This window comes from Canis lupus, chromosome 6 (assembly GCF_011100685.1).
Source record: "Canis lupus familiaris isolate Mischka breed German Shepherd chromosome 6, alternate assembly UU_Cfam_GSD_1.0, whole genome shotgun sequence".
In the NCBI taxonomy this organism is placed as follows: Eukaryota; Metazoa; Chordata; class Mammalia; order Carnivora; family Canidae; genus Canis; species Canis lupus.
In genome coordinates this window covers 57060173-57079306 of record NC_049227.1, presented here as the reverse complement: position 1 = coordinate 57079306, position 19134 = coordinate 57060173, and the positions used below count along the sequence as shown (strand labels likewise).

Sequence of the window (19134 nt, the reverse complement as noted above, 5' to 3'; positions counted from 1 at the left end):
GTCTTGAATGATGTGGGGGCTAGAGCACTGACACCCCCCCCCCCAGTCAAAAATCAACATATAATTTTTTACTCCCCCTAAACTTTACTAATAGCCTACTGTTGACTGGAAGCCTCACCAATAACATAAACAGTTGATTAACACATACTCTGTATGTTATATGTATTACATACTGTATTATAATAAAGTAACTTCTCAAGAAAATCATCAGAAAATACATTTCCAGTACTGTACTGTATATTTTTTTAAATCCATGTATAAATAGATCATGTAGTTCAAACCCATGTTGTTCAGGGATAATCTTCCCCCAAGGGAAAAAAAATGCCAATTTGGAAAAAAACTTCTTATATAACTGGAAGGAATATATAAACTCTTATATCTGAGATTACATTGAGAAAGTAGAGTCAGCAAATGTAGATTTCTCTGTCGAGAAACTTAATCAGAAGGGTAGGAGAGAGATTGAACAATTTGTTTTGAAAAGACATTTAAGCATGCAAATAGCTTATGGAGAAGGAGCCAGTAAAGAAAAATAATCTGAAATTGAGAATGAAATGGAGGGGTAGTTATATACCATGGAACAGGGTCCCAGGGGAGGCACAAAGAAATGGGACCATGGTCACAGGCAGATGGAATAGCTTGAAGAAGAGAGAACAGCTACATTGTCTGAGACTGGAAGAAAGTAAGTGAAGAATAATGTGGCTATACATAAGTTTGTAAGTAGAAGGGAAAGATTTTCAAATCATGCCTGACAACTTCATTTTTCATGGAGTAGGATATGAAGTTGTGCTCTAAGAGTAAAGAGATTGTGGTTGGGTAGAGAGTGAAAATACTGGTAACAGAGTAGTCATTAAGAGGCTCTGAAAAACGCTCTAACCCAGGGCCAGAGAATATTGCCAAGTGACCCTCTGTGCCCAGAGGAGGCCAGAGATCATAGATTTGTAACGGTGGCGATCTTCCTCCCATTCCCCTATCCCAGGGGTTTCCAACCATCCTGCCATAGGTGTGGAGAAAGCAGATTGTAGCATTGATCTCAGCTTGTAGTTGTCATGACTAGGAAAGCTAAGACAAGCAAGAGATTCAGAGGAGTGCTGGTGAGAGATTAGTTCAAGAAATAAGCACAAATATAATTGGTAAAGGATAATGGAGTTATCTTAGGAAGGAAATTAGTTATCCCAATCAAACATTTCTTGTGTCTTTCTCCTCAAAGTTGTACCTTCAGCTCCAACATTTCTCTTAGATAGCAGACAAAACTTTTTTGAGAGGGAGATGCATCTCCATTTGGATATTCCTCAGACAATTCAGTCTCAGATCTGAGGTTGAGTTCATCTTTGAAAAGACTCCTATTTCTTTTGGTGACATTTCCCTCTTTCTAATTACCCAGAGTTGAAAGCCAATTTGTTGGTGCTTCTCGTGTCCTTAGCCTCCCTATCTAGTCAATGCAAAGTCCTGCCTTTGTAACTTCTCTTACCCAGTGGTATGTCTACTTTCCCAGTGAGGCTAACTTACATCAGGCTTTTCATTACTTGCCTAGACTGCTGCAATTAGAGTGTTCCCAAACAGGTCTCCTTTCTATGTGTCTCTTCCTTCAAATAGTCCATCCTTCCTTCAGCTTTAATAATAATCTCACTAAAGCTTAACCCTGAGTAGGGCAAGCTTTTCTTCACAAACCTAGTGACACCCCACTTCCTACTATGTAATTTAGCTTGAAATTGAAGGCTCTCTTAAAGTGGTCCCAACCTGCCTCTTCAACTTACTCTCTTGTGTTCTTACATTGTGTCCACTGTTTGCCCCTACAGACATCTTTGTTAGTACTCTGAACTGTGTATAAAATGCCTTGCCTTTTCCTATCTGTCTGTCTTAGCCTTCAAGGCCCAGTTCAGATGTCACTGCCTCCTTTAAAGCATTCCTTAACCTCTCAAAGGTATAAATAATAACTTCCTTGAATAGATACCTCTAGATGAGGCCATTCTTTGGGACTGTATTACCTTCAACTTTGTTTCGTAGCTGTTTGTGCAAAGATTTCATTCTTTCGTTGCTATTCAGGTTCTTTCAACTATGTAGGTAAAAGTATAATATATAGTCAGAACTCAGATCTATTCAGTTGAGAAATTTACAGAGGTTCTCAACACTCATTGTACATTGGAATTACAGAAGTTCTCAACATCAATACCTGATTCAGAGATTTTAATTCATTGGTCTGGGATAGGCCTGGAAAATGTAGTTTTTAAGTTCCCCAAGTGATTATAATTTGAACAGACAGAATTGAGAACCACTGTCCTTACTTCGGGGGCAGTTATTAGTGTGCCAAAGCTATGCTAAATCAGTTGATGTAGCTATGTCTGCTAGGATTTTGCTTGCTTTAAGGCAGTTCTTAGCTTGTTTGGTAAAGTCTTCATTAGTTAATGGTGTTGGAAGGTGCTTTTTGGCTGTCATAATAGGGAAAAGATGAATTAGAAACAATAGACTTGTCAGTTTTCATTAGCACATTTGATCTTGTACTGATAGATTTCAGAAATTATTTGAAGAACATATACAAATGGGCCTTTGAAATCATAAGGTATACTCAGTTCTTAAAATGAATCAGACATGTGAGCTTGTGTGGTATAGTGGTTAGAAGTGTGGACTAGTGGGAGTACTTCTGGATTATTTGCTCATCTCTTACTGACTGCGTGACCTTAAGAAAGTCACTTAATTCGCAAAGCCTAACCTTAAAGTTAACACTTGCTGCAACTTCACAGAATGGTTAAAGGTTTAGTTTCATGAAGAAAAAGAAATCTTTTTACAAACTTGGAAATCACTGATGTTTCATATGTTTGACTCAGTGAGTGGTTGAGATCCTGCCACAAATGGAACAACTGGGAAAAAGAACTGGCATTTCTTCAAGGGAAATGAATTCATTTACTCCATTTAGAAAGCAGCCCACCACCCCTAGTAAAGTATCTGAATTCCTTCTCCATTGTAAAATCATGTTTACTTTCTACATAAAAACAATAGCAGCTTAGGAAAGTGCTGTGAAGTAGTTATGTCTGCCCATGAACCCGTCCATGTTGATATATGGAAAAAGAAAAGCTCTTCCTCAGGATGGCTTTTTTGGTTCTTTCCCTGTGCCCAAGTATGTTTTTTGCTACTTCAGGGAGGAAGCCAGGGGCCACAGATTACACAAATGTTTTTAGAGAATCACTGACATAGTTGAATAATCATTTTCATTCTCCCCAATAAGAAGCAAGGTGGAAAAAAGTTATGTTAAACATGAAATCCTAATTACTTATGCAAAGGAGCCCTGAAGTAGACAGATAAAATTCCTTTTCAAAGTTTATACTAGAAGAATTTTTTTAAATCTGAGAGATGCATTTTGCAAAATGTCTTGGGTTTGTGTGAGCCCTCAAAATGCTGAAAATAGATGACATTTTGACCCATTGTGTTACATACTGGTTACAGCTCCCTTTTGTTTCAGTTTTGAGTGTGTGTATGTACAGACAGAGGTATTCTGGTTTAATCCTTTATCATTTATTTAGCATTTGTTCTTATAGAGAAGGGAAAATCCCAACTCATTTTTTAGAAGATAAAACATGAGTGAGGTAACAATTGTTACTGCAGGAAGAAAGGAGCACTGAGACTTGATTGGTAAGCAAGATGCCTTTGTGATAAAGGTGTCTGTTTTTAGCACTGTTCTTAGCCAGTGTGACCCTGGATAAATTCCTTACCCTGTCCAAAGCCTGGGGTACTTCAGCTGTCAAAAGGAAACTTTTGCTGAATAGGTTGAGACTAAATAAACCCTACTTGAGGAAATTAAGTGATGGAATAGCCTAATAAAATAGGACTATGCAGTTAAACCTCAGCTTTTAGAGTCTGTACTTAACCAGGCCATTATTAGTAAAGATACCTCCTCTGTCCCAGAAGACTTTTGTTTTTTTATTTGAAGCCCCCCACCCCCACCCCAAGTGTCAGGTGTTGTAGTATCTGTTCTCTTTTAACCGGTAAAGTGACAAGCCTAGTGTCTGTCCATGCTGCTTACTTTCTCCCTTCCAGAACTAACTTCTGAAGGATGAGAGAGTGAGTGTTTAAAAATTTCTTTTAAGCCCAGCATTATCTTTTAGCAGCCTCTGCATGTTCATCACCTTTATGCGCGGTAATCAGCAGAACAGGTTTCCCTACTGCAACAGAACTCTGTGTGAACCCAGTAATTTCTCAAATCTGATAGGTACAGAAAAGTGTGTGGCTTTTCACTTCCTGTCCCTTCCTCCAACCCCAAACCAAAGAGAAGCATGCTTTCTGTGACATTTATTCACATAGACGTTCTCACAGCTCTTTCTTCTCTTGAGGCTATGTTGACTTTGAGGAGTGTTGTTCAATGTCATTTTACAATAGCCTACCATGTTTGATTCTGTGAGTTTGGAAATCAAAAATAAAGACTCAGGACACTCTTAGAGTTGTTGCTTCTCTTCTAGTTTTGAGAACAAGGTTGAAGGATGTCTGTGCTATATCATTTCAGGCAAGTGCCTATGTGATCTTCACACATATCACCCAGATTTATGCAGGAAAGGGTAATCTGGACTGGACTGTGATTTCCAGTGTTCCAGGAGCTGCGTCATGTATTTTCCAGGGGGAATGAGTGCAGTGAGCAAAGCAGTAGAGACCACAATGGGGAAGGCCACATAAAAATCCAGGTTCATTACTGACTTTTATCGCACTACATGAGGTGGATAACAGAGTTCCCTCGGTTGTTTAGCTCTCCTTGCTCACTAAACCACAGCTTTAACTCTTTATATAGCTTTCACTGTTGATAGTATACAAACCAGGCACTCATACAATTATAGGTGACTTCTCAAATATAAAAGTTTGTACAGCTCTAAATCCTTGGGTAAAAGGATTGTTTTCATGCCATTTTTAATTAGAAAGATCTCTTATTTCAGTTGTCAGACTTTGAAAGTCTTTTCACTACTGTGTTTAATTCCTATTAACCAGATGTTTGATAACTCAGTAATAACAAATGGAAGATACTTGTCCTAACCTGACTTGCAGTCTCTCCTTTAGAGGTGTAGCATATGTGGAGCAGTCAGCTAAATAATGGTCTTATCAATAAGATGCAGTTTAACACTTGGCTTTTTGCTTTTGTTGTCTTACCATTTACCATATGGTAAAGAACTAGTTATATAAGGCTGCCTGTCTTTTCAAAATAGAGATTTGAATCAGTGGCGTTTTAATGAGAAGTTTCCTTTCTTGTTTGTGATTTATACATTGCAAGGTATTATGTCGTTTTTTCTAATTATATTCTCCAGCATACAGATTGTGGTAAGCCATACTTCTAGTGTCACCTAGAAGTTTTTATTCTTACTTAAAAGCACCTGAAGGAAATAATTGAAACATAAAAATCTTTGTTTTTACTCATGGCCAATCACATTTTCTGTTAATTATTTTAAAGTATTTCTTACCTAAGATACCAACTGGGGTTGTATTACTGTTTTTTTGTTTTTTGTTTTTTTTTAAGTAGAAGTAGTTCTGGGGATTTTATTTGTTTTGCTTATTGTGCTTTTCTTTAATATTCACTATTACAGTTTCAGGACTAGAATAGGCGCTTGGGTCCCTTTCAAAATGTAATAGCATGGGAATTCTTTAATGAAAAGGTTAAAGAGTTAAGTGATTAGCATATCATGATTAATAGTGCACAGATAAGGAGTAAAGAGAAAAGGAGGAGCCTGGGGAGTCAGTTAAAAAAAGGGGAGAAGGGGTGTTTGATAAGATCCTGAGATAATACATCAAAGATACAGACATGAAAGATTTTATTTTGTGGTATCTTTCTGTGAGGTGGGAAGTATGTTGTTGTTGTTTTGAAGTATTGAATTTGGATAATATGTATATTCTGGGGCAATATGTTTTAGGAAAACAAGAACCTAGAAGGGTGTTTAGGGAAGACTACCATTCTGAATAAGGAGCAATCAGATGGCATTTCTGAGGAAAGATTAAAAGAATTTGAAATTAATTGAGAACTATTTTGAAGAATAGGAAGTAATTAAGAGCTTGCCCCACAAAAAGTTCTACGAAGGAGAAAATAAAATTATGCAAGAGACATTTAGTTTATATAGAAGAACAATGGCTAGAATTTAAAGTTTGCTATCCATTGCAACATGTTGTACACAAAGATAAAATCCCCCTCCGTCCAGTCGATCATGGAGGTAGTTTATTTGCAGTCTTGTAAAGGGGCCAAATCTCTACGTTAAGAAAGGATCAAGTCTGTTTTCTTAGATCATAGAACTCTTTTCTTTGTATCTATGTTTCTATTGAAGTTTAGTTAATATACAGCATTAAATTAGTTTCAGTTGTACAACTTAGTGATTCAACAGCTCTATACATTATGCTATCCTCACCACAATTGTAGCTACCTTTTGTTACCACACAACGCTATTATAATACCATGGGCTGTATTCCCTATGCTGTACCTTTTATCCTGTGACTTACTACTATATCCCACTTCTACTCATTCCCCTCCCCTCTGGCAACCATCAGTTTGTTCTCTGTATTTGTGGCTATGTTTCTGCTTTTTGTTTCTTTTGTTCATTTGTTTTGTTTTTTAGATTCCACATACAGGTGAAATAACATGGTACTTGTTTTTCTTTTTCCATTTAGCATAATGCCCTTTAGATCCATCCATGTTGTTGTAGATGTCAAGATCTCATTCTTTCTTATGGCTGAGTAATAAGCCATGGTGTGTGTGTGTGTGTGTGTTTATGTTTATATACCCCATACCACATCTTCATTATCCATCAATAGACCGTTGAGTTGCTTCCATATCTATCTTGGCTATTTTAAGTAATGGTGCAGTAAACATAGGAGTATATATCTCTTTTTCAATTAGTGTTTTTGTTTTCTTTGGGTAATACACAGTAGTGGAATTACTGGATTATGTGGTATTTCTGGTTTTGTTTTTGTTTTTTAAGGACCTCTGTACTGTTTTTCCCAGTGGCTGTAACCAATTTACATTCCTGCCAAACAGTTCATAAGGGTTCCTTTTTCTCCACATTCTTGACAAAGCTTGTTATTTTTGTCTTTTTTATTCTAGTCAGTCTGACAGGTATAAGATGATATCTTGTAGTTTAGATTTGCATTTCCTTGATGATTAGTGATGTTGAGCATCTTTTCACCTGTCTGCGGGCAGTCTGTAGGTCTTCATAAAAATTTGTCTTTAGGTTCCCTGCCCATTTTTAAATCAGATTGTCTTTTTTTTTTTTTATTTATTTTTTTTTTTTGGTGTTGAATTGTGTAAGTTCTTCATATATTTTGGCTATTAACCCCTTTATTGGATATATCCTATGCAAATATCTTCTCCATTCAGTAGATAGCCTTTTAGACTTTTGCATCCATGTTCATCAGACATATTGTCCTATATAGTGTCTTTGTCTAGTTTAGATATCTGGTTAATTCTGGCTTCATAGAATGAATTTTCAATTTTTCCTTCCTCCTGTTTTTGGAATCATTTGAGGAGAGTAGTTATTAACTCTTATTTAAATGTTTGGTAGAATTCACTTGTGAAACTATCTAGTCCTGGACTTTTGTTGTTGGGAGATTTCTGATTACCCAATTTAGTTTTGTTACTAGTAATTAGTATGTTCACATTTTGTATTTCTTCCTGATTCACTTTTTTGGAATATTGTATATTTCTAGAAATTTACTATTTCTTCTACATTGTCTAATTTATTGGCATATGATTTTTCATAGTAGTTTCTTACAATCTTTTGTATTTCTGTGTTGTCAGTTGTTACTTCTCTTTCATTCCTGATTTTACTTATTTGAGCCCTTTCTTTTTTCTTCTGATGAATCTGGCTGAGGATTATCAATTTTATTTATCTTTTCAAAGAAGCAGGTCTTAGTTTCATTGATTTTCTTTTCCTTTTTTTTTTTTTTTTTCCATCCTACTCGGATCTTTATTATTTCCTTCCTTTTGCTAACTTTGGGCTTTGTTTAGTCTTCTTCTAGTTCATTTAGGTCTAAGTTTTGATTATTTACATGAGATTTTTCTTGTTTCTTTGTAGGCCTGTATCACTGTAAACTTCCCTCTTAGAACTGCTTTTGTTGCATCCCAAAGATTTTGGACTATTATGTTTTCATTTCCATTTGTCTCCATGTATTTTTTAATTACCTCTTTGATTTCTTGGTTGACTTATTTGTTGTTTAAGAGCATATTGTTTAGCCTCCATGTGTTTGTGTTCTTTCCAGGTTTTCTTTTCTTGTATTTGAGTCTTGGTTTCATACCGTTTTGGTTGGAAAAGATGCTTGATATGATTTCAATCTTTAATTAAACTTATTGAGACTCATTTTATGGCTTAACATGGGATTTGTTCCAGAGAATGTTCTGTGTGCACTTGGAAACAATGTATATTCTGCTTTGGGATAAAATGTTCTGAGTATATCAAGTCCAGCTGGTCTAATGTATCATTCCAAGCCACTGTTTCCTTATTGATTTTGTGTCTGGATGATCTATCCTTTGATGTAAGTGGGATGTTAAAGTCCTCTACTATTATTATATTACTGTTATTTTCTCCCCTTATGTCTGTTAATATTTGCTTTATGTATTTAGGTGTTTCTATGTTGGGTGCATAGATATTTGATAATTGTTACATTCTCTTGTTGGATTTTTCCCTTTATCACTATGTAATGCCCTTCTTTGTCTCATATTACAGCCTTTGTCTTAAAGTCTCTTTTGTATTAGTATTGCTACCTCAGCTTTTTTTTTTCCACTTTCATTAGCATGGTTATTTTTTTTTTCCATCCCTTTACTTTCAGTCTGTTTTTGTCTTTAGATCAAAGGTGAGTCTCCTGGTACACAGCACAATAGATGGATTTTGTTTATCTATTCAGTCAGCCTATGTCTTTTGATTGGAGCATTAAAACATACACATTTAGAGTAACCACTGATCGGTATGGACTTATTGCCATTTTGTTAATTGTTTTCTTTCTTTCTTTTTTTTTTTTTTTTTTTATGATAGTCACACACACACAGAGAGAGAGAGAGAGGCAGAGACATAGGCAGAGGGAGAAGCAGGCTCCATACACCGGGAGCCCGACGTGGGATTTGATCCCGGGTCTTCAGGATCGCGCCCTGGGCCAAAGGCAGGCGCCAAACTGCTGCACCACCCAGGGATCCCTGTTAATTGTTTTCTGGTGGTTCTTACAGTTCTTCTCTCTCCATTTCTTCTTTTGTTATCTTCCCTTGAGATTGATGGCTTTCTTTAGTGTTAGGCTTGCATTCCTTTGTGTGTGTATGTGTGTGTGTGCATACGCGTGCGCATGTATCTGTTAAAGGATTTTGTTTTGTTTTGTTGTTTTTTAAAGATTTTATTTTATTCATGAGAGACATAGAGAGAGAGGCAGAGGGAGAAGCAGGCTCCTTACAGGGAGCCCGATGCAGGACTCGATCCCAGGACACCAGGATCACACCCTGAGCTGATCAGGTTGCTCAGCAGATGCTCAACTGCTGAGCCACCCAGGCATCCCAAGGATTTGGGTTTGTGGTTACCATGAGGTTCATATATAACATCCTAATTATATAGTAGTTTATATTAACTTGATAGTTTGCTTAAGTTCAAACTCCTTCTGAGAGCACCGCTTTTTTCCTATTCATGTTTTATGTATATATTTTACATCTTTTTATTTTCTGAGTCCCTTAACTAATTTTTTAGATACTATTTTTTTAAGTCATAAAGTTAATTATAATTCCAATGTAGTTAATATACATTGTTATATTAGTTTTAGGTATATAATAATAGCAATTCAATTCCATATATTATTCAATACTCTTTATAGTAAGTGTACTCTTTATCACCCTCACCTATTTCATCCATGTCCCCTCTGGCAACCCTCTTTTTGTTCTCTATAGTTAAGATTCTGGTTTTTGGTTTGTCTCTCTTTTTTTCCCCTTTGTTCATTTCTTTTCCTTCTTAAATCCTACATGAGTGAAATCATATGGTATTTCTCTGATTGGCTTCTTTTGCTTAGCATTACACTCTCTAGATCTATCCATATTGGTGTAAATGGCAAGATTTCAATGTTTATTCTGGCTGAATAATATTCCTCTGTGTGTGTGTACCACGTCATATTTATCCATTCATCTATAGATGGACACTTGGGTTGCTTCCATACCTTGGCCATTGTAAATAGTGCTGCAATAAACATAGGGGTGAATATATCCCTTCAAATTAGTGTTTTCGTACTCTTTGGGTAAATATCCAGTAGTGCAGTTACTGGATCTTAAGGTAGTTCTAATTTTTAACTTTTTGAGGAACCTCCATATGGTTTTTCACAGTGGCTGCACCAGTTTGCATTACCATGAACAGCTTACAAGGGTTCCTTTTTCTTCACATCCTCACCAACACTTGTTTGTGTTTTTTATTTTAGCCATCTGACAAGTGTGAAATGATATCTCATTGTGGTTATTTGCACTTCCCTGGTAATAAGTGATATTGAGTATCTTTTCATGTGTCTGTTGGCCATCAGTATGATGAATGTCTGAATAGAGAAAGAATGAAAGAATAGAATGAATGAATAGAGAAATGTCTGATGATTCTACTGCTTTTGTCTTTTAATGTTCATACTAGCTTTTTTTTTAAGATTTTATTTATTTATTCATGAGAGACACACACAGAGAGAGAGAGAGGCAGAGACACAGGCAAAGAGAGAGAGAGAGAGGCAGAGACACAGGCAGAGGGAGAAGCAGGCTCCACACAGGGAGCCTGACATGGGACTCAATCCTGGGTCTCCAGGATCAGGCCCTGGGCTGAAGGCGGCGCTAAACTGCTGAGCCACCAGGGCTGCCCCATACTAGCTGTTTTTAGTGATCTAACTTTGTTTGCTTTACTCATGATTTTTTTTATTTTCAAAATTTTCTAATTATAATTTATCTTTTTTGCTTAAGTCTTAACATTTCTTGTAAGGCCGGTGTAGTGGTGATGAACTCCTATAATTTTTGTTTGTCTAGGAGACTCTATTTCTCCTTCTATTCTGAATAACCTTGTTGGTTGGAATATTTTGGTCGTAGGTTTTTCCTTCCAGCGCTTTGACTGTATCCTACCATTTCTTTCTGGCCTGCAAACATTCTACTGAAAAATCAGCTCCTAGCTTAATGAGATCCTCCTTAAACGTAACTAACTGCTTTTCTGTTGCTACTTTTAAGATTCTTTATCTTTACTCTGACATTTTAATTATCATATGGCTTGGTGTAGATGTCCTTAGCTTCATCTTGTTAGGGGTTCTCTGTTCCTCCTGGACCTAGATGTCTGTCTCCTTCCCCAGGTTAGGGAAGTTTTTAGCTATTTCTTCAAATTTTCTGCCTCTTTCTCTTTCTCTTTCTCTCTCTCTCTCCTTTTTCTGGGACCTCTACAAAATGAATGTTAGTACACCTGATATTGTCCTAGAGATCTCTTAATCTCTCCTCTTTTTTTTTTTTTTTTAATGTTTTTAGAGGGGCACCTGGGTGGCTCAGGTGGTTAAGCATCTGCCTTCGTCTCAGGTCATGATCCCAGGGTCCTGGGATCAAGCCCCGCATCAGCTCCCTGCTCAGAGGGGAGTCTGCTTCTCCCTCTCCCTCTGCCCATCCCCCCCCACCTTGTTCATGCTTGCTCTGTCACTCTCTCAAATAAATAAATAAAATCTTTAAAAAAAATAGGGGATCCCTGGGTGGCTCAGCGGTTTGGCACTCCCTTCAGTCCAGGGCATGATCCTGGAGACCGGGGATCGAGTCCCGCATCGGGCACCCTGCGTGGAGCCTGCTTCTCCCTCTGCCTGTGTCTCTGCCTCTTTCTGTGTGTCTCTCATGAATAAATAAATAAATAAAATCTTAAAAAAAATAAATAAATAAAAATAAATAAAACTAAAATAAAATGTTTTTAGTATTTTACTATTCAGCTTCAATGCTTTTCATTATCCTGCTTTCTAGATTGCTAGTCATTTCTTCTATGTCCTCACCTACTGTTGATTCCTTTCAGTATATTTTTATTTCAATTACTTTATTCTTCTACTGGTTGGTTCTTTATACTTTGTTGAAGTTCTGAGTTTATCCAATCAAAGTCCAGTGAGCATCTTTATGACTATTTGAATTCTTTATCATGTAGATTGCTTGTCTCTTTAATTTTTCTGAAATTTTGCTTTGTTCTTTTGGCACATATTCCTGTCTCATTTTGTTTGATTTTCTATTTCTGTGAATTAGGCAGAATAGGTTATTTCTCTTAGACTTGAAGTAATGGCTTTGTGTAGGAATATCTCTGGCGTACACCATGGCTGTAACTTTAGCTGGATGGCTGAAGCTCTAACAGGTGTAGGCTGCCCTGCAGGGATGGCTGGAGCTGAAGCAAGCTGGCTAGGGGGTCCCCGGCACTACACACACACACACCCTGGTAGGACAGCTGAAACAGGTACGCGTTGGGGGGTTCTGGGGCACTCCAGGCATGTAGCACCCTGGTAGGTTGTATGGAGCCAAAGCAGGCAGCAGTATGGGTGGTTGGGAAGGGGTCCCACAATACTCTGCACATGGGGCACCCTGGTAGGACAGCTGGTGTTGAAGCAGGTATGGGCTGGGAGGTCCTGGGCCACTTGGTGCAGTAGGGGCCTCATGAGTCCTCTACAGCTGAAGCAGGTACAGGCCTAGTATGGTGCATGATGATTTGTGCCTGTGGTTACCTTGGCAAGACAGCTGGAGCTGTAGTGGGTGCTGTCCAGGGGTGATTCAGTGTGCACTGCCCTGGGGCTACCTTAGGGAGACAGCTAGAGCTCTAGCAAGCACAGGTTGGAGGGCCACCTTTAGGGGCAGCTGGGTTTGGTGTGGGCCAGGGGTCTGGGCACACACATACCAGCACCTTGGATACTATAGCATTCGGAAGCTCCCTGCACTTTTGGCAGATACCCTAGGGCTCATTCCTTTATGTTCCAGTTGTCCTTTTAATCTATAGCTTTTTCCTGTGCAGCTGAGGCTCCACTGAAGCAGCGGGCCAGCTTGGATACCTGTACCCTGCTCCTGTGTTATCAGGGTAGAGAAGGAACATAAACCATGCTGCTGACCCATACCTGTGACCCACAGAGACTGTTCTTGTAGCTCCCTGCCATTTGTCAGATGCTTTAGAGATGGTTTCTTTATGTTCTACATGCCCTTTTAAAGTGTGGTGCTTTTTTTTTCTGTACTCCTGGTTCCTTGGTACAATTTACCCACTGCAGTTTGCAAGATGGCGAGGAAAGTCTACCTCCTCTGACTCCTTGGTTTTATTTTAGCTAAAGTTATTGTGGGGAAGGAACACTTTATTCGTGTCAAAAAAGCCAGTTGACTTCTGGGTTCCATCTTCACTGCAGGAAGTTGCCTCAGGAAAAACTGGCCACAAATGCCTAAGTTTGCCCAAGTGCCCAGCTTGGACTTGGTACTGGAAAGCTTGGTATTGTCCTGTTTCCTAACTACCTTTGGGGAATACCTGCAGATATAAAGCTCATTAAAGTGTGAAAACCTGGTTCTGTATTCTCCACCTATAAAGAAATACAGGAAAGGTGGGGAAGGAATACACTATAGTGGTTTTCCCATGTAAAACTCTATGGATTTCACTGGACTGTTGGAGTCACCTTGGACTCCAGTCATCTCCCATTCTTGCTAAGATAGCTTGAGAGATACAGAGAATTTACTACCTCCTCAAAATCCCAGCTGTCTTTGGACAATGTGACAAATATTTCCTTTTACTTCTGCTTTCTGTATGAGATGGCTAAGCAAGGAAGAAATCTCTGAGAAAATAACATTTCCTCTTCCACACTACGGTGGAGTTGCTTCACTCTGATTCCTTGAGCTTTATTGATTGAAATCTGAGGAATTTTTTATTTATATTTGATTTCCTTGGTGGCAGTGGCCAGTGTTAAAAAAGCATCTGGAAGACCTTTGTGGTAAGTTAAGACTATTCAAGGATAGAAGAATTTTCTCCCCAAAACTTTTCCAGAAATGTAACTTAAAAAGGCTCTATAAAGCATACTCTTTGGAGATTATAATTATAATCTATGCATAATTATATAAAGTTATATATGTAATTTATGGAAAGTAATGGTCTTAATCCTTGATTAGTAAGCATGACTTTTAAAAAGTGAATATTTAGGGCAGCCCTGGTGGCGCAGCGGTTTAGCGCCGCCTGCAGCCCAGGGTTTGATCCTGGGGACCCTGGATCGAGTGCCACATCAGGCTCCCTGCATGGAGCCTGCTTCTCCCTCTGCCTGTGCCTCTGCCTCTGTGTGTGTGTGTGTGTGTGTGTGTGTGTGTGTGTGTGTCTCTATGAATAAATAAATAAAATAAAAATTTTTTTAAAAAGTGAATATTTAGAGGCACCTGCGTGGCTCAGTCATTGAGCATCTGTCTGCCTTCGGTTCAGATCAAGATCCAGGGGTCCTGGGATCAAACCCCACATGGGGCTCCCTGCTCAGTGGAGAACCTGCTTCTTCCCCTTCCACTCCCCCTGCTTGTGTGCACTCTAATAAATAAATAAAATCTTTGAAAATATATAGTGAGTGACATTTTATTGAAAATAACTTTTGAAAATATATGCACTCCTAATAAATCATTAGGAGTATTTACTGGAAATGGCTTGGGAAAGAAGCAGTGTTCTAGAAAATTAAATGCTTTGTAATTCATAATGAAAATGTTAAGGTTTCATCTAAAAGGTAATCCTGTTTATCATTTATTATGGGTTTTTTTTTTCAGGTGATATAAACATTCAATATGGTTTTAAAGCAGTTCTCACCTCTAAGCTTCTTTCCACAACCTCTTCCCCAAGGGGAAAGACTTCATTTTCATTTCTGAGAACTTGGTAGCTTTTCCTGGCATAATGAAGAACGTGTTACAGATTCAGGCTTTTAGGTTTCTTTCCATACTTAATATGCTTGATCTTTCATTATTTTCCTGAGATTTCTTCTCTGCCTTTATTAGTAAAGCCTTCTGTCTCTAGGAATTCTGTTAAATCTGAAACTTCATCCCTCTGCTGTGACAAAATCCCCTCAGTCCTCATTTCATGGATATGCATTTAATATTTTTGGTCTTTTCAGACTGACCCCAATTCTTGGCATTCAGAAGCATTCTCGGGAAAATGTGGTGTTTACACAGTTTATAGAGACTTTGCTTGAAGAATTACACTTAAAGAATGAAGACCTTGAAAGCTTAACTGTCATATTTAAAACCAGCTGTTAACCGGAGTGGTGAGTTGGATTCTGTTTTACTTTGTTTTTTCATTTGTTGCCCATTTGAATTCTTTTTTCATATTTGAAATTTTCAAAACCAAGTATAGACCTCAAGATATCCTCCAATTGCAAAGGAAGAACATGATATCCCTTAGTTCTCAGCTCCTGTTACTTTCTGCCCCATCCTTGTTATTCCTCCTTATTGGCTATTGCAGTTAGTTCTGTTTCTGGTATTCCAGAAAACTCCCTTCTACCAGCTCCATAGTCAAAGCTAGACCATCCCTCATGTCCCATCTTATTGGTTGAAGTAAATTGCTGTCTCTTGGGAAGAAACATAACTACTGCAGCCATCCACTGAGAACATCCTCATCCTACTTCCTTCTTGGGGAGACCACCCCCAACCCAGCCAATACTTAAGTCATCTCCTGGGCATCTAGATAAGCAGGTGAATGTCCAAGTCCAACTCTTGAATCCTGACCCTGCTCCTTGGCACACAGCCCTCCCCTGGTCTCCCAGACTCTTGCCTCTTTCACAAATATCAGTGTCCCCTCCCTCATCCTGCCTTCCACATACCTCTCTCCCTTTCCTCCACTTCTCACTTCGTTCTCTCAGGTGCTTAGATAGGTATTGACTTAATGTTATGATTGAAGAAATTCAGCTGAAACTACAAGTGAGAACCTCCTAGGGAACATTTTCCCTTTAACTTTCAATTTCTTAAATTATACAAACTTGTAAAAATTAGACAATACAAAATTGCATATGGAATTTAGAAAAGGAAAAATCCCCTTCTCACTGTGCCTCCAATCCTGTCTACTTTGCGGAAACACATTTGATAGATACCATTCCATTTTTTGTAAAAACAAAACCAAAAAACTCTTCAAGCACATTTTTAAATATATGAGAAGGATATTTGAGAGAGGAATTTTGGCAGAGAAGAAAGAACAACATCTCTTTATTGAACATGCTCAAAAATTGAATGTAAGGAGTCAGTACTGTCAGTGCCTCCCAGTTTATACTCAGTGGCTTTTTCAAATGACCCTGCTCCCCTGAGGACCTTGTAAAACAAACGCTTTTATTCAGGGAATGAGTATAGTGAAGTTGGAGCTCTTTGTTTTATTGAGCTTCAGATACAGAAACTTGATAAAGAATGCCTTAACCAGAGGTCTTTCCAGATCTGCTTTAATAAATAGTACCATGTAAGAATCATTTTAATTAACATATTTGAAATGTGCATAAACAGATGTTGAAAGTCCTCAAAGTACTTGAACACCAGTAGATGTCTGAAGTGGACTTAACAGTACCTCTGTGATCACTGTTTACTTATCTAAACAGTGTAAATAATCAAAGGTAAACCTTTGTCCAGACTTTGTCAATATTATGAGATTCTGAATGAATTGAGCCCTCATACATAGTTTTCACTATAAGAAACAGATAGTTGTGAGTACGTAGATCAGGTTTTTTTTCTGCTTTGCATGATTTTTATTAATCATGAGTTCACTTGTATATAAAGACTAATGTCGGGATCCCTGGGTGGCACAGCGGTTTAGCGCCTGCCTTTGGCCCAGGGCGTGATCCTGGAGACCGGGGATCGAATCCCACGTCGGGCTTCCGGTGCATGGAGCCTGCTTCTCCCTCTGCCTGTGTCTCTGCCTCTCTCTCTCTCTCACTGTGTGCCTATCATAAATAAAATAAAAAAAATTAAATTAAATTAAATTTAAAAAAAAACTAATGTCTAATATACTTGCTAATAGTAACTGAATATTGAAAAGGTTGTGTTAATATGTTTTCACTTGCAAATTAAAAAAATCCAGCTTTTCTTTTGCTGCTTAACAAATTACTCCAAAGACTTTGTTTTAAGCCACTACCAGTTTTTTAATCTCACATTTTCCATGAGTCAGGAATCTGAACACAGTTTAGCTTAGGGCCTGTAGCTCAGTCTCTCATGAGTGTGCAGTTAAGTTATTATAGTGTCCTCTGAAGGCCCAACTAGAGGAAGATCCCCTTATAAGGTCATTCTTATGGTTGTTGGCAGGATTTAGTTCCTCACAGGCTGGTGAATTCAGGGCCTCACTTTCTCACTGGCTGTTGTCCAAGGACCTCTACTTAGTGTACCTCATGCTTGTAAATGGAAGCCACAGCTTTTTTATAACTAATCTCAGAATTGACATCCCATTACTTTTTCTATAACCAGTTAGAAATTAATCACAGGTCCACCTCCCATTCAAGGGGAGAGGACTGAATAATGGCATGAATACCAGAGATAAGGATCATTGGTGGCCATCTTCAAAGCTGAATGGCAAAATTGTTAAGTAGTTTCCAGCTTCATATGTAGTATATTACACTGTCTTGGTAAGAGTCTTGAACTTCACACTAATTGAGGGCAGCCCAGAACCAATCCACAGGCCCACAGGATTGCTATTAAACCAACCAGTGGGGGCACCTGGGCAGTTCAGTGGTTGAGCATCCAGGTTAGGACCCCAGGGTCCTGGGATCAAGTTCTGTATCAGGCTCCCTGCAGGGAGCCGCCTTCTCCCTCTGCCTATGTCTGTGCCTCTCTGTCTCTCATGAATAAATAAAATATATATTTATTATTTATGTATTTATTCATTCATTCATTTATTTATGGCAAGGGATGGGGAGACAAGAGGATTTTCTTACTGAACTAGACTCATCAATCACAGCCTTCTCTCAAGCTGAAGGGGAGTTGGGTCTACTCCACATAAACTACTATTGCTATATAATGAGGGAAAATGCAATGTATATTGGGAAGACAACACAAGAGTGTTCCCAAAAGCTAGTAAAATAGCTTTTACTATTTTAGATGTTTTATTCAGACTGTCCTTTTTGCTTCACAGGTATAATCCATGAAGACCAAATAGAAGGTAGACTTCTATTCATCATTTCTGGAATTCTACCTACAATAATGTTCCAGTGGTGACTGTTAACTAGCTTTGTTCCAAGAAAGACCTTTACCTCCTTAGATTTCAGCCCCCTGCTTCCCAGTCCCTAACTGTACAGTGACTTCCCCTTGATTGAGGAGAACCATTATTCCAACCAGGATAACCAAGTCCCTGTATTCCCTAGCATTAAGACATAGTATTTTTATTTACTTGAAAATGAAAATTGAAGTCTTAAGTTGAAACTTTAATTTTAATGACCTCATTTTTTTCTGGATGATTGCAACCATCATATCAGTTGACAGAAACATTTAAGAACATTCCTATTTTGGCCTTGTACTCTAAACTCTAGATTCTAAGCAGCCAGAAAGAGGTCAACAAATACAACCTAAAATGAAGCCCTTTGGAAGTCTAGTCATTATTCTTTTAAAGAAACTGTTATAAAATGGTCCTGAGCAATGTAGTTTATTGTAGAAGTCCAAAACAGGAGTATCCCAGAATTTTCTGGACTCAAAGAAATAAACTATAGTTTGTTTTCAAAAGAGACAATTATTAGCATTTACACATTCAAACACTTACTAAATTTAACAAAAGTACAAGACTTGGGGTATGCATCTGACTCTTGGTTTCAGCTCACACACAGCTCATATAGTCTGCTTGAGATTTGCTCTCTCTCTCCATATGCCCCTCCCATTCCTGCTCTCTCTCTAAAGTAAAATCTTTTAGAAAATATATTGTAAAAAGAGCACAAGTAGGAGGCAGAGGCAAAGAGAGAGAGCAGTAGACTCTCTCCTCTGAGCAGAGAGACTGACATGTGGCTCAATCCCAAGACCCTGGGTCATGACCTGAGCCGAAGGCAGATGCTTAACCAACTGAGCCACTTAGGTGCCCCTCAAATAAATAAATCTTTAAAAATAAAACGAGGGGTGGAGGGGCCTTGGATGGCTTAGGTAAGCATCCAATTTGTTTCAGCTCAAGTCATGATCTCAAGCGTTGTGAGATTGAGCCCCATATTTGGCTCAGCATGAAGTCTGCTTGAGGTTCTCTTTCTCTCTCC

At 38.3% G+C, this 19134-nt stretch overlaps 1 protein-coding gene across 5 annotated transcripts in view; it reads left to right on the top strand.

Moving 5' to 3' along the window:
* The window catches only part of RPAP2 (RNA polymerase II associated protein 2), an 80080-nt gene extending 61402 nt beyond the window's left edge, over positions 1-18678 (top strand). For all 5 annotated transcript variants that reach the window (XM_038541363.1, XM_038541365.1, XM_038541362.1 and 2 more), the window contains 2 exons: positions 15049-15198; positions 18036-18678. In XM_038541363.1, coding sequence (XP_038397291.1) covers positions 15049-15126 — 78 coding nt within the window. In that variant the 3' untranslated portion in view covers positions 15127-15198; positions 18036-18678. The remainder of the gene's footprint in view (positions 1-15048; positions 15199-18035) is intronic.
* The last annotated feature ends 456 nt before the right edge of the window (positions 18679-19134 follow it).